The 16181-nt window shown below is 44.6% G+C and overlaps 1 protein-coding gene across 1 annotated transcript in view; it reads right to left on the bottom strand.

The window, feature by feature from the left end:
* Positions 1 to 16181, bottom strand: part of lrba (LPS-responsive vesicle trafficking, beach and anchor containing) — a 283347-nt gene that overhangs the window by 38438 nt on the left and 228728 nt on the right. Inside the window, 1 exon segment of the mRNA XM_083655531.1 lies at positions 2613 to 2780. Within this exon segment, the coding sequence (XP_083511657.1) occupies positions 2613 to 2780 (168 nt within the window).

The following is a 16181-nucleotide window of genomic DNA, read 5'->3' as shown; positions in this document are numbered from 1 at the left end:
TGTGTAGTAGTTCACTGTGTGGTGTGTTGTTGCTCTAGGGCAGGCTAGTGTAGCTCGTGTGTGTAGTAGTTCACTGTGTGGTGTGTTGTTGCTCTAGGGCAGGCTAGTGTAGCTTGTGTGTGTAGTAGTTCACTGTGTGGTGTGGTGTTGCTCTAGGGCAGGCTAGTGTAGCTTGTGTGTGTAGTAGTTCACTGTGTGTTGTGTTGTTGCTCTAGGGCAGGCTAGTGTAGCTCGTGTGTGTAGTAGTTCACTGTGTGGTGTGTTGTTGCTCTAGGGCAGGCTAGTGTAGCTCGTGTGTGTAGTAGTTCACTGTGTGGTGTGTTGTTGCTCTAGGGTAGGCTAGTGTAGCTCGTGTGTGTAGTAGTTCACTGTGTGTTGTGTTGTTGCTCTAGGGCAGGATAGTGTAGCGTGTGTGTGTAGTATGTTGTTGCTCTAGGGCAGGATAGTGTAGCTCGTGTGTGTAGTAGTTCACTGTGTGCTGTGTTGTTGCTCTAGGGCAGGCTAGTGTAGCTCGTGTGTGTAGTAGTTCACTGTGTGTTGTGTTGTTGCTCTAGGGCAGGCTAGTGTAGCTTGTGTGTGTAGTAGTTCACTGTGTGTTGTGTTGTTGCTCTAGGGCAGGCTAGTGAAGCTCGTGTGTGTAGTAGTTCACTGTGTGCTGTGTTGTTGCTCTAGGGCAGGCTAGTGTAGCTCGTGTGTGTAGTAGTTCACTGTGTGCTGTGTTGTTGCTCTAGGGCAGGCTAGTGTAGCTTGTGTGTAGTAGTTCACTGTGTGTTGTGTTGTTGCTCTAGGGCAGGATAGTGTAGCTCGTGTGTGTAGTAGTTCACTGTGTGCTGTGTTGTTGCTCTAGGGCAGGCTAGTGTAGCTTGTGTGTGTAGTAGTTCACTGTGTGGTGTGTTGTTGCTCTAGGGCAGGATAGTGTAGCTTGTGTGTGTAGTGGTGTGTTGTTGCTCTAGGGCAGGCTAGTGAAGCTTGTGTGTGTAGTAGTTCACTGTGTGTTGTGTTGTTGCTCTAGGGCAGGCTAGTGTAGCTCGTGTGTGTAGTAGTTCACTGTGTGTTGTTACTCTAGGGCAGGCTAGTGTAGCTCGTGTGTGTAGTAGTTCACTGTGTGGTGTGTTGTTGCTCTAGGGCAGGCTAGTGTAGCTCGTGTGTGTAGTAGTTCACTGTGTGGTGTGTTGTTGCTCTAGGGCAGGCTAGTGTAGCTCGTGTGTGTAGTAGTTCACTGTGTGTTGTGTTGTTGCTCTAGGGCAGGATAGTGTAGCGTGTGTGTGTAGTGTGTTGTTGCTCTAGGGCAGGATAGTGTAGCGTGTGTGTGTAGTGTGTTGTTGCTCTAGGGCAGGATAGTGTAGCTCGTGTGTGTAGTAGTTCACTGTGTGTTGTGTTGTTGCTCTAGGGCAGGCTAGTGTAGCTTGTGTGTGTGTAGTAGTTCACTGTGTGTTGTGTTGTTGCTCTAGGGCAGGCTAGTGTAGCTTGTGTGTGTAGTAGTTCACTGTGTGGTGTGTTGTTGCTCTAGGGCAGGCTAGTGTAGCTCGTGTGTGTAGTAGTTCACTGTGTGCTGTGTTGTTGCTCTAGGGCAGGCTAGTGTAGCTCGTGTGTGTAGTAGTTCACTGTGTGGTGTGTTGTTGCTCTAGGGCAGGATAGTGTAGCTTGTGTGTGTAGTGGTGTGTTGTTGCTCTAGGGCAGGCTAGTGTAGCTTGTGTGTGTAGTAGTTCACTGTGTGTTGTGTTGTTGCTCTAGGGCAGGCTAGTGTAGCTCGTGTGTGTAGTAGTTCACTGTGTGGTGTGTTGTTGCTCTAGGGCAGGCTAGTGTAGCTTGTGTGTGTAGTAGTTCACTGTGTGTTGTGTTGTTGCTCTAGGGCAGGCTAGTGTAGCTCGTGTGTGTAGTAGTTCACTGTGTGGTGTGTTGTTGCTCTAGGGCAGGATAGTGTAGCTTGTGTGTGTAGTGGTGTGTTGTTGCTCTAGGGCAGGCTAGTGTAGCTCGTGTGTGTAGTAGTTAACTGTGTGGTGTGTTGTTGCTCTAGGGCAGGATAGTGTAGCTTGTGTGTGTAGTGGTGTGTTGTTGCTCTAGGGCAGGCTAGTGTAGCTCGTGTGTGTAGTAGTTCACTGTGTGTTGTGTTGTTGCTCTAGGGCAGGCTAGTGTAGCTCGTGTGTGTAGTAGTTCACTGTGTGTTGTGTTGTTGCTCTAGGGCAGGCTAGTGTAGCTCGTGTGTGTAGTAGTTCAAAGTGAGAGGATGAATAATGAATGAAAGTGGAGGAGGAGGCTTTAAGGCGTTAAAGTGGAACACTTGGTGCAGTGCTTTCAGAGCCATCACACGGGGGGGAAAGCTTTGCTCAGCAATTCCTGCCAGCAGATTGTTAGCGTGGCTAACATGCCACACCACAACCATCCCATTTAACTCGGCTAATGGCATCAATAATCATGAAAATGAATGGACAGACGCCTTTGTAATGTAGCCAGATTAAGCATTTGAGAATGTCAACTCAAGTGTACTTACTGTAATATGGGAGTTTTCCCTTACCCAGCATGAGCAAACAAGGAAGTTGAATCAGCAGTATGGTAGATGAATGCATTACGAAGGTGTGAGCGTTGGTGTCTGTTGTATGTATCAGCCTCACCTCTCTGAGCATGGGGTCGCTGATGGAGCTGAGGTTGACCGTGCCTTCATAGGTCAGGTAGTAGAAGACGTTGAGCGCTCTGGTGGCTTCAGGGCCCTGCTGCTTGTAGCCAAAGATGAGATCGATCCACTGGTGGAGCTGGCAGGACACAAACTCACTCTCTAGAGCCTGTGGAGGGAGGAGAGGACACATGCAGTATTGCACTGTAAATATCAATAAGTTCTACAACAGATGCATCTCCGTTTATGCACCGTACGCTAATCACGATCGCACCAAAACATTTTCTGCAGCCCGTTACGAAACGGCAGTTATGGCTAATCCTTTCTCTGAATTCCTCAGAGAAAACAGAATGCCCCGCTAATTATTCCTGCGACAGAATCTGCCAATGATTTCTATAATGAACAGAACGCACATTAAATCCACATCCGATCATATGGAAACATCAAAACATTAGAGATCTCTTGTAGATCATTAGGGAGCCATTTGAGCTTCTGTCTCTGTTCTCGTCTCGACTGCTTGCGGGTAGATGAGCGCACCGTGTTGCTGTTCTGGAGATGTCTCAGCATTGCCATAACACTGAGATACAAGCCGTTTTCTCTCCTCATTAGCTGGCAAAGGAGGGAAAAAAAAACATTTATGGTTTCCTCATAAAAACGGGCAATTGTGTTAATTTGTGTAAAGCTGTCGGCTCACAAAAGCCCTCTAAACACGTCCAAATTAGAATGAGGGAGCCCTTGATTGTCATTGCTGCCTTGTGTCACATTAATTTGTGACAAAACATTAGCCCGCGCTACACTTAAATGGCAATTTATATCATTTAAATTTTTACTGCTGAGAGCGGCGCATCCCTCACTTAAATGTGACTTTGTGACAGCTCATTCTGCATCTCATCCTCCTCCACTCTGTTAATTACAACTTTCAATCAGGAGGAAGGCACAGGGACAAAGGTAGGAGACGGTGTCGGGCTGAGGTTATGATGATATCCTCCCTGACAGTTTGCCACTGGCTGGCGCTTTGATGGAAAACGGCAAAAGTTTCTGCAAACAGTAATATTATGAACAGTATAGGAATGGGAATTGTTTCCTCGATAACGCCCCCCCCCCCCCCTTCCCGAGGAAATAAAGTAATGAAAGATGTTGAGGTTCAGCGTGAGGAAACAGGCAAACATGCCATTAAAATAGTAGCCAGGTACAAAGGGTTTTGCGTATAGTCATTGTGTAGGTTAATGGTTATTGCACATATTGGTCTTCTTTTGGACAATGTCCCACTTAAATGCAATCACTGTTCTGAGACCTGGAGACTTGGTGAAATTAGCAGATGGAGAGAAATCTGTCTAGTCCCCCTCCGTGTGCCCCGCCTGACAACCTTTTCTGTTAAATGGGCGAACTATGAGGGAATGCTAAAACAAAACATTAGCATTAAGATAAAACAGAACACCCCTAGAGCCTTAAGACAGTCTAGACTCAATGTCTATCTGTCCCTCTGGCATCGGCACATTCACAGCGTGTCGGTACGTTTAAAGGGCTATGTGACAAGGCAAACCTTTTTTATTAATGCTACATTATAAGCCAGGCAAAGCCTTTATTCAAACTCACTTTAATAGCAAGCGGAGTGGGGTCCTCCTGTCTGTGTGTGTGTGTGTGTGTGTATGAGAGAGAGAGAGAGATCAGTTCATTATGCGCTAGGATTGAACTCTGACCTCTGCACCCCTGTTTCTAAAACTAATGCTGGGCCTGATGGGCATTTAATGTGCACTACAATCTCCTGTCAGTCAGCATGGGGAAACAAAGAGCGTCCATGTTATTACAGCTCCCTCTCCAGAGGCCCGCCGTTATGGAAATCACCAGCATCTACCATTAGTGGAGGGAGAGAGAAGAGATAAGAGTGAGTGTGTGTGTGTGTGTGTGTGTGTGTGTGTGTGTGTGTGTGTGTGTATTGCACTAGTACTGTAACTGTAGAGATGTGTATGTTCTAGTTTTTTGGTCTATCATCATCTGTCAGACAAAAGGCTCAGCAGTGCTCGTTTGACTAGAGTTGAAGTGTAGGAAGTCCACCTCAGTGTGATTCAGAGAGTGTGTGTCTGTGCCTGTGGGGGGGGTACAGTAAACTGCCTTCATCGCATCTCTTCTAAGCCCTTTCATTCTGCGCTTTAGAGAAAAAGCTGAAATTGTAATCTTGTATTCTCACTTACACAAAAGTCAGGCTCGGACTGGGGGATCCCAGAGACAAACCAAAAGTAAAATGAGAGCTTCATCCTTTTGATTGGAGAGAAACAGACTCTTCAGAGAAACATTGTGAGAGTAAGGTTGGCCTATCGATAAATAGCTGCATAGATAGTATAAAATTAATGTTTATTAGTGCAATATAATAATTTACTATTATGTACTATAGCAGTGATTCTCAATCATTTTTAGATCAAGGACCCCTCATTTTAGCCTGGTAAACCAGCCCGTCACGTGAACTCACATTTCATTTGGTTCTGCGTGACGGGCTGGTTTACCAGGCTACCCTACTTTAGTCCACATAGGGCAACAGAGATCACCCTTCAATGAGAGCTTGTCTCTCAGACCCAAATCGGTGAATATTTTTTATAGTTAGACATGGTTTTGTCCAGAATTCCATGACTATCTGTATATGCAATGCATTTCATGTAGTGACATAACAGTGAAACTATGATCAAAATAGTCTATTAATCTACATTCTCTAATTGTATTAACATCTTGTAAATGAAATACAAGAGGTTTGCTGGTGGCCCCCGAACCCCATGTTGGATGCTACTAGTATACTGATGTTATATCAATGCCACTATTGCGATGAGTACAGTAAACAAGTACAGTGTCAAAATTAAGCATGTACCTCTAACTCATAACATTGTACCTCTAACTCATAACATTGTACTTGTAACTCATAACATTGTACCTCTACCTCATAACATTGTACCTGTAACTCATAACATTGTACTTGTAACTCATAACATTGTACCTCTAACTCATAACATTGTACCTGTAACTCATAACATTGTACTTGTAACTCATAACATCGTACCTCTAACTCATAACATTGTACCTCTAACTCATAACATTGTACCTGTAACTCATAACATTGTACCTGTAACTCATAACATTGTACCTGTAACTCATAACATTGTACTTGTAACTCATAACATTGTACCTGTAACTCATAACATTGTACCTGTAACTCATAACATTGTACCTGTAACTCATAACATTGTACTTGTAACTCATAACATTGTACCTCTAACTCATAACATTATACCTCTAACTTATAACATTGTACCTCTAACTCATAACATTGTACCTCTAACTCATAACATTGTACCTCTAACTCATAACATTGTACCTGTAACTCATAACATTGTACCTGTAACTCATAACATTGTACCTCTAACTCATAACATTGTACCTGTAACTCATAACATTGTACCTGTAACTCATAACATTGTACCTCTAACTCATAACATTGTACCTCTAACTCATAACATTGTACCTCTAACTCATAACATTGTACCTCTAACTCATAACATTGTACCTCTAACTCATAACATTGTACCTGTAACTCATAACATTGTACCTGTAACTCATAACATTGTACCTGTAACTCATAACATTGTACCTCTAACTCATAACATTGTACTTGTAACTCATAACATTGTACCTGTAACTCATAACATTGTACCTGTAACTCATAACATTGTACCTCTAACTCATAACATTGTACTTGTAACTCATAACATTGTACCTGTAACTCATAACATTGTACTTGTAACTCATAACATTGTACCTGTAACTCATAACATTGTACCTCTAACTCATAACATTGTACCTGTAACTCATAACATTGTACCTGTAACTCATAACATTGTACCTGTAACTCATAACATTGTACCTGTAACTCATAACATTGTACTTGTAACTCATAACATTGTACCTGTAACTCATAACATTGTACCTGTAACTCATAACATTGTACTTGTAACTCATAACATTGTACCTGTAACTCATAACATTGTACCTCTAACTCGTAACATTGTACCGGCTGTGTTGTTGTCTCCTTATGTACTGTAGCTCCACATTGTGTGAAGAGTGGAGCAGAAGGTTGGGGCAGATAGCAGATTCCTGAGGTGGGATCTGCTGCCACTTCAGGACAACCAGGCAAGGTTATTGATGGGCCAATTAGCAGCTAGTGTGTGTGTCATCTCCATCCACAGGGGACTCTCTGATAATTAATGAATAATTTAGCATGCCTTTATGTAAATGCTGATAGGGGGTAGAAGTCAGTGGAATCCCACAATTCTATTGTTATGGATTTGATAAAGTACACCTTTGAAGCACAGGAGGTCCCTTTGTTGTGTAGGGCGGCGTCTTGTTTTCCTAAAGCAACAATAATTGTAAGACATCCCCTGCGCGCAAATATGGTACCGAGACGGTAAACCTTTTTTTTTTGCCCATCAAAGCGATCAAGTATTCAATGATATCAACAATTTCTGTGTTTGCATTTCTTGTGGAGAAAAACAATGTTGGAGTAATTTGCCCCCAAGCTTATTTTGCTTGCCCGGCAGTTCTCAGGGTTGTGATGTGAATTCCAATGAAAATACATCATCATTAACATGCCTCGTCTTTCTTTGAGTCTCAGGTTACTTCGGCTACACATGTTTCAAAAAGGAGGAAGCTAGACTGAACTCAAAGGCTCAAAATTCACACTCGGAGAGACGGACAGTCTGTGCGTCTGTCACTCTGACACTTTGGAAGGAGAAATAGTCCATCTGTGCATAAATCTCAGATTAGAAGTGTGCAGAGTAAATGTGTTTCTCAATCCTGGTCCACAGAACCCAGAGCTGCCCCCCCCCCCCTCCATTTTCCATTCTAGCCATCAAAGCAGGGTCTGATTTACACCTGGGACACCAGGTGAATGCAATTACCTGGTAGGATAGAAAACCAGCAATACCCTGGGCCCCGAGGACCAGGATTCAGAGCCGCTGACTAGACTCATTGTCTAGTTTACCCAGCCTCATCCTGGAATGCTTTCTCTTCTAGCAGGTGGGCGTGATTTATTTTTTCTCTTTTTGCTTGATCTCAGACTTTTTATAGTGATTATTTTCCCCCTCCTCAAAAGTAAAAGTGTCTGCCCCATACTGCAGGAGTTGCACCGGGCCTGTGGCACAAGTGAAGTTTCTGTGCTCGACTGTGGCTTGCGGTTAGCTTTATGGTCTGGATTGGGGTGGATTTCACTTCGGTCTTAACGAGGTGACACTGAATGCTTCCCTCACTGGCCCTAAAAAACCTTTTTAAGGACTTATGGAGACCTGTCTGTAAGGATGTTAAAATGTCACTCAACAAATCAATCCGCTCATTTGCATGCCAATGCAGAGTACGCCTGTCTACGTGTCACTGGTGGTGTGGGTGCGTAATCGAACACACATGTTGCATGCAGGGGGGTGTGAGTGAGTGGCAAACTGTCTCTTATGTATCGATTACAGAACAGGACAAACTCTAGTCCGGTCTGTATGGACTAGAAAGACTGTCTGTGAACAAGCTGATCAGTACTGTATGCATTATGCCTGGAAATATTTGAATGTGAAATATTCAGCTGTGGTCCGCGGGCGCCCCTTGTGGTCCACGAGCCCATTATTTTAAAGTGTTTCTCAAACTGTCTGCGAGAGACTCCAAAACCTAGTAGTGAGTAGCAGATGTGTTGTTTTCAATATTATCTATTAACATTATTATTTTAATGGGCTGTTTTTGTTGTCGGACTTCAGCAACATATTGTGCTGACCATTTTGCGACACTGCTCATCACTGTAGCTGGCACCAGTTTGAATATACAGTACAGTGCACTCCTCTTATACTCAGTATAAGACTTATAGGGATCACCTTGGGATGGGACAAATTGATCACTATAGGTGGATGATCACTATAACAAAAAAATATTTTTTTCTTTATTTCTCATGCAGATTACCATCTAATTGACATTTGTATATTACATTAATACAGTACATATAAAGTAAAGGAATGTAATTGACTTTAAAACTCCATACAGTAAGTTAGGCCTCCAGCTGTTTCAAACACAGCAGTCTCACATAGACAGAGACGCCACCATCTCTCCACAGACAGAGATGACGTTATCTCTCCATATACAGACAGACATGCACCAAGTATTGCTGCTGTATCTCGTTGGCTCATTTTTGGAAGTTTGTAAGTAAAAAAATATATATACTGTATATATACTGTGGTTTAAAAAAATCCAATGTTTTCAGGTGGCACAAGGCCCAAAATGATCACTGTAAGCGCCAAGCGGAGTATTGATCACTATAAGCAAATGATTTAAACAGCATGTGTATAGGAACGACTTGGGACCAAGCTTTTTGATCAATATAAGCGGTTGATCACTATAACCGTGATCACTATAAGCTAGGGATGTCACAATATATCGTCCCACAATATATCGCGATATCAAAACGTGACAATATGTATCGTTGAGATGAAATCTCATATCGCGAGAAAAAGAAGCTGAACATGGTGGCACTGATCTGCATCTGATTGCATGCTCGCTCTCCTTTTCATTGCTTTGTTTGAACAGACGAGGGACATTACAGACACGGAGGATGAAAATGGTGAAATTACTCAAATTAGCATGGAGGATGCCCCCTCAACTTACAAATCGATCGCAAAAAAATATCATATCGTTATCGTGAACCCAATATCGTGTATCGTATCGTATCGTGAACTGAGTGTATCGTGACACCCCTACTATAAGCGGATTCCATGTATGTACAGTATGGATACATGGTGTATTTGAACTGAAAAGCAGAAATAAATGAGAATTAAAATAAATCAAAATAAATAAATTGACTAACTAAAATAAACACAATACAACAAATGTTTTATCTCGGTTATCTTCTTTTCATAATTGTGGGAAGCCAACACTTTGATTACAGCCCTAATGCTATTTATTTGTCATGTAATTAGGCTGTTGTTATTTACAGTTGAAGTAGTAGGCCTATTGTGTTTGGGGATGTTTGGGGAGTTAGGTGGTCCCAGATTTTTTTTTTTTAATTGGTTAAGTGGTCCTTGGTCTGAAAAAGTTTGAGAAACACTGCTCTAACTTCAGCAGCCCCCATTTTCTCTATTCTCTCACTCCTAGCTCCCTTCACTCCCCCCCCCACCCCCCCCTCCTGCTCTTTCTTCCAGGCATCTGATCCTTTGGATCAACTGCTCTGGACTTGCCTTGCCTCTGGTTTGACAAGCACTCTGATTAAAGGGCCTATTAGCTTGCTGTAAATGAGAAGCCGATTGTCATTTTGAGGCAGGCAGAGGAAGCCTGCAGCCGGCTGAGAGGGAGAGCGGGGGCCCCCAACATGGAAGAGGAAAAAGAGAGAGAGAGAGAGAGAGAGAGCGGGGGCCCCCAACATGGAAGAGGAAAAAGAGAGAGAGAGAAAAGCAAAGCAGAGGATGACGTAAGGAACGAGAGCCTCGGAGCAGCCGTGGAGCTAACAAACCATTTCCTTTATTCTCATATTCACACAGATGGGTTGTGTGTGTTACTGGAGCTCCCCCTCCTTCCTGCTCTACTAATTAGATAGGTCACAACTGTGAGAGTTCTGGCTCTGGGTCAACGGAGGCACTCGCTGGCAAGTGGAACCTGAAACTCTAACTCTAACTCACTCAGTCTGTCTACTTCTCTCTCTCTTCCTATCTTTAACTCTAACCCTAACTCACTCACTCTGTCTACTTCTCTCTCTCTTCTCATCTTTAACTCTAACCCTAACTCACTCACTCTGTCTACTTGTCTCTCTCTCTTCCCATCTTTAACTCTAACCCTAACTCACTCACTCTGTCTACTTCTCTCTCTCTCTTCTCATCTTTAACTCTAACCCTAACTCACTCACTCTACTTCTCTCTCTCTCTTCCCATCTTTAACTCTAACCCTAACTCACTCACTCTGTCTACTTCTCTCTCTCTCTTCCCATCTTTAACTCTAACCCTAACTCACTCACTCTGTCTACTTCTCTCTCTCTCTTCTCATCTTTAACTCGAACCCTAACTCACTCATTCTGTCTACTTCTCTCTCTCTCTCTTCTCATCTTTAACTCTAACCCTAACTCACTCACTCTACTTCTCTCTCTCTCTTCCCATCTTTAACTCTAACCCTAACTCACTCACTCTGTCTACTTCTCTCTCTCTCTTCCCATCTTTAACTCTAACCCTAACTCACTCACTCTGTCTACTTCTCTCTCTCTCTTCCCATCTTTAACTCTAAACCTAACTCACTCATTCTGTCTACTTCTCTCTCTCTCTCTTCCCATCTTTAACTCTAACCCTAACTCACTCAACTCTCTCTCTCTTCCCATACTGTATTTCACTCTAACCCTAACTCTCTCTCTCTCTCTCTTCCCATATTTCGTCTGCTCAGCACATGGTCGCAGACGAAAAAGAAAGTGTCGCTCATGTTGCTGCATTTATGCTTCTCTCCTCGGCTCAACGGTCACGTGACACTCGAACGCTATATACAGAGAACTAGTGCAGACAGCCAAGAGAGGGAACGCTGTCAGTGAAAGCATGTCGGAGGCAAGATGTAACGTAGCCTACTTGGCTGCAGCCGCATATAACAACACACAACCACACAACTCACCTCCTCTCTCTCTGGGAAGTTTCTCACTCACGGTGTTCTTTGTGATTTTCACAAAGTCATACATCAAGCACATGCTGATAGAAATAGCAGGGACATGTTCATTCATTTCATTTCAGCGAAAACCAAAACAAGGAAGTCAAGCACGTGCCGTCTATATAGCCAATCACACTTGCGCGACACTATGTGACGTAGTCAGTGACACTAGAAATGTCACCAGGTAGCAGACACCTCTCGCCGACACTTGAAAGTGTCGACTCAAGCCCTCATTTCTGTCTGCGACGGTTTCAAAAGTGTCGACAAAGTTGACAGACAAAATTGGGCTTAACTCTCTCTCTTCCCATCTTTAACTCGAACCCTAACTCACTCAACTCTCTCTACTTCTCTCTCTCTTCCCATCTTTCACTTGAACCCTAACTCACTCACTCTCTCTACTTCTCTCTCTCTTCCCCCATATTTCACTCTAACACTAACTCTCTCTTCCCATCTTTAACTCTAACCCTAACTCTCTCTCTCTCTCTCTCTCTTCCCATCTTTCTTGTTATCCCTCACCCACTTAAAAAGGAAGAATATCCTGTTGTTGGGTGAAAAGCAGCAGCACGAGCGCTGATTGGGAAAATATCTCCCCAAAACAAACATGTCATGGTGGATTTAGTCTTAGTCAGACAGATGGCATACTGTGGTATGACTCACAGTGCAGACAGCGGAGTAAACAATACAGATTGAGAGGTAAAACGGATTGGCTGAAGCAAATGGGACTGAAGGCAATAAAGCTGTCTTTGTTGGCCTTTCTTTACTTTAGTTCATGCATAACACTGTGCTTATGCATATGAAGGTCACATGACCGTGCCCAGGTACAGGAAGTAACATAAACCAGATGATGAGAGTATAATGGAATTTAAAGGGGAGACAGGATGATGTCCATAATGGTGGCAATCAAGCCTGGTTATATTGGCCTTAGAAGTACAGATGTGTGTGTTCGCTTGCACACATCTGTCTGTCTTTGCTGCCTCTCGCATGCCAATAACTACAGTATATGCACACACACACACACACACACACACACAAACACACACACACACACACACGTGCACGTACACACGCTCCATCAAAGCCGACAGTAATACTGTGTTCTTTTTGTGGGGGTTGTTTTTCTGGGATACTCCCCAGAAGAGATTTGTCATGGCAAATGTAAAAAGAAGTAAATTGCACACGGATGAAAGTAAAAACTAACACAGGAAGAGAAAACTGCAATTTAGCAACGGTCTACTGCAATCCACCGACAATCGCTAACAAGCACCTGCAGAGAATCTAACCAGTCGTCGGGCCTGCACACAGAAAGGGTAACGAGATGGCACATTGATCACCCAACGCCATTAAAGACACATCCACAATAGGATCAGGCGAGTAAAGAGTTAGGTCAACAGTCGGGCCTGATGAAACACTGGAGCACTGAGTAAGACGAGCGGGCTGAACGGGGGGAATATTTGGATAGCTGTAGCGGAGATCGTTGTTGTCTCAGATGATTGTGGGGCTTGGCTGGAGAGGCCTGGAGGGCTTCTCTGTCTGCGTGAAGGTGTGGCCTTTCAACGTGGAGAGGAGATGATTAGGATGGATGGCTCGAGCTGATCAGCTCCAGTGTATTAGCTCATGAGGAGAGGGTAATGGGCGTGTGCGTGTGGAGCGGCAGATTGTCAGGCTGCGTGCGTGTGGTTAGATGTGCGTGTGGGGTACGGTACGCGTGTAAAAACAAGAAAGCAAGCACGGCACACCAAGTGTCCCTGTTCCTGAGAAGGTAACTTCCAACTTAAAGAAATAAGCAGAAGAATGCAATTAACAATAGCATTAGCAAAGCAATATCTGTGTTAGTATAGAAATTATACAGCTAATTATATTGTTATATTACTGTATTGCTGATTGCTGTATTATGTTAATCATTTTAAGTTTTAGTTAGTGCACACTATGCTGTGCTTTCTTGGTGTATAATATGCTGTGCGTTTGCATATGCGGTTTGAATCCTCTCACCCTGGTACAGGAAGTAAGTAAGTAGTAAGTAATCTTTATTTGTATAGCGCTTTTCAAAACAAAGTTACAAAGTGAAGTAAGCAGACATTGGATGATGGGAGTATAATAGAACAGAATTTGAAAGGCAGACATGATGATAATGGTGGCAACAAGCCTGGCTATACGGCGCTTAGAAATACAGATGTGTGTGAACCAGAGTGGACAACACAGATGGTTAAGAGTTTTGAGAGGAAAAAGAGAACACAGCGGAGCGACGGAGGGCGAAAGGCTTTGGACTGAGCAACCGAACGGAGAGAGGGTGGAGGAGAGCAGGAAAGAGGGAGAAGGACAACATTAGTGAGTGAGTATGTCAGCAGCAGTAGATCATCCCATTTCTCAGGCTCTCACCAGCCTCCTCCATGACGTCACTGAAGAGGAGGAGGACGAAGAGGAGTAGCGGGAGAAGGGGACGGGGGGGTTGCGAGGAGGGGGACAGCTCGTAAAACACCGAGCACACAGTAAACATGTCTGCCCTTCTGCATGACAATACCCCTACAGTGAGCGCAGCCTGACATTAGCCAGATAACCCCCCCCCCCCCGCGCACACACACACACACACACACACACACACACACACACAGGCCAGTTCCCATCCCACAACAAGGCCTTCAGTGGAGACACCAGGGGAATAGATTAGCACTAGGCTAACATGCTAAGCTAAAGTGTGTTATGAAAGGCCGTGCCGCGCTAGGCTATAGGCTATCTTTGTGTCTCACTCACTCAGTCATTCGCATAAGCAGAAGTATCTCTTTGTGGTTAGTGCCTGTTCTGTTCCTAGCAGCGGTTTACCTCAGCTCACACATACATTCCTATGGGGTTCCTCCTGAGAGAATCAGACATGGTGGGGGGAGGGGGGGGTGCGCTCGTGGGAACTTTATGGACGTCTCAGCCGTCGTGTGATCAGAGAGTGTTGTCGGGATGAGAGGTGAACGTAAACAGCCGTGATCTTTGACATCATGGAGCTGGTGGTCTAAGCTGGGGAGCGCTGATGACATCATGGAGCTGGTGGTCTAAGCTGAGGGAGCGCTGATGACATCATGGGGCTGGTGGTCTAAGGTGGGGAGCGCTGATGACATCATGGAGCTGGTGGTCTAAGCTGGGGAGCGCTGATGACATCATGGAGCTGGTGGTCTAAGCTGGGGAGCGCTGATGACATCATGGAGCTGGTGGTCTAAGGTGGGGAGCGGTGATGACATCATGTAGCTGCTGGTCTAAGCTGGGGAGCGCTGATGACATCATGGAGCTGGTGGTCTAAGGTGGGGAGCGCTGATGACATCATGGAGCTGGTGGTCTAAGGTGGGGAGCGCTGATGACATCATGGAGCTGGTGGTCTAAGCTGGGGAGCGGTGATGACATCATGGAGCTGGTGGTCTAAGCTGGGGAGCAGTGATGACATCATGGAGCTGGTGGTCTAAGCTGGGGAGCGCTGATGACATCATGGAGCTGCTGGTCTAAGCTGGGGAGCGCTGATGACATCATGGAGCTGGTGGTCTAAGCTGGGGAGCGCTGATGACATCATGGAGCTGGTGGTCTAAGGTGGGGAGCGCTGATGACATCATGGAGCTGCTGGTCTAAGCTGGGGAGCGGTGATGACATCATGGAGCTGCTGGTCTAAGCTGGGGAGCAGTGATGACATCATGGAGGTGCTGATCTAAGCTGGGGAGCGCTGATGACATCATGGAGCTGGTGGTCTAAGCTGGGGAGCGGTGATGACATCATGGAGCTGGTGGTCCAAGCTGGGGAGCGGTGATGACATCATGGAGCTGGTGGTCTAAGGTGGGGAGCGCTGATGACATCATGGAGCTGGTGGTCTAAGTTGGGCAGCGCTGATGACATCATGGAGCTGGTGGTCTAAGCTGGGGAGCGGTGATGTCTGGCTGTGTGGGAAAAATGTGGGACCTCTCTCTTCATTTTCTGTACCCCTCTCTCCTTCATGTCTGCATGAGCACTTCGCACAGCCCTTGTGGCAAAAATAACCTAAGTCTTTTCATATATGGCCGAGTATCAATAATCTACTAAATTATCTTATAAGACTGCAAAAAAATAGCAGGCAAAAAAGCCTCCTCTCCTCACTTGATCATAACCTGGTAGGGTAATGGACTTGTCCAATATGTTGCCGCACTTTGCGTAAGTGTGAAGGGCTGTCAGCGTATGAAGCTGACAAACTTCAGAGAAGGACTTTCACAGGGTGGGTATATGGGGTTCAAGAGGGAAGGTGATTTGGCTCACATTAACATGACATGTGTCTGTTAGCGCACAGCAGCCATGGGGAGATGTTTACCTACTGTGGGGTCACCACAACAACAGCTGGAAGGTCGAGCGTGAGACGGCATCAAACACATCAGCATTGTGGTTCACTACAAAGGATTACCATCGTGAACTTCAAACTAGAAGGCACGGAGCCTCTTTCAATGCTGAACAATTCTCACACTTGCTGTTGGAAAGAAAGACATCATTCCCATCACTTAAAAAAATCAATTTTAAGTTAAATGATTGGATTTGGAATCAAGTCTCAATCTCTGTTAGTTTTAGAGTTATGCCAAAAAAAAGATGATAGTCTGATGATGTAAATCCTGGATCACCAGCAAAATCAAATCAATTGTTCCTTGGCTCAAAGTCTACCTGTTAATCAAAAGCTGTGTTTGGAATCGGTCCCTATGACAGAAATAGTGTACTATTTAGTGTGTTCGCCATTTTGTACTAGTGTCTGAATTCTCAACTGTTAATTCACTATATAGTCCACTATAAAATACCCACAATGCACAGATTTCTAGTGAACAGCGAATGTACCCTACATTTTCGCCGGTATACCACAATGCAATGCGGTTGTCTGTACCGAAGGAGAAGAAGAAAGTCGCTA

The sequence above is a fragment of the Poromitra crassiceps genome, assembly GCF_964638095.1.
Source record: "Poromitra crassiceps genome assembly, chromosome: 19".
NCBI lineage: Eukaryota > Metazoa > Chordata > Actinopteri > Beryciformes > Melamphaidae > Poromitra > Poromitra crassiceps.
The sequence above is the reverse complement of the archived record's forward strand: the minus strand, read 5'-3'. Positions and strand labels throughout refer to the sequence as shown.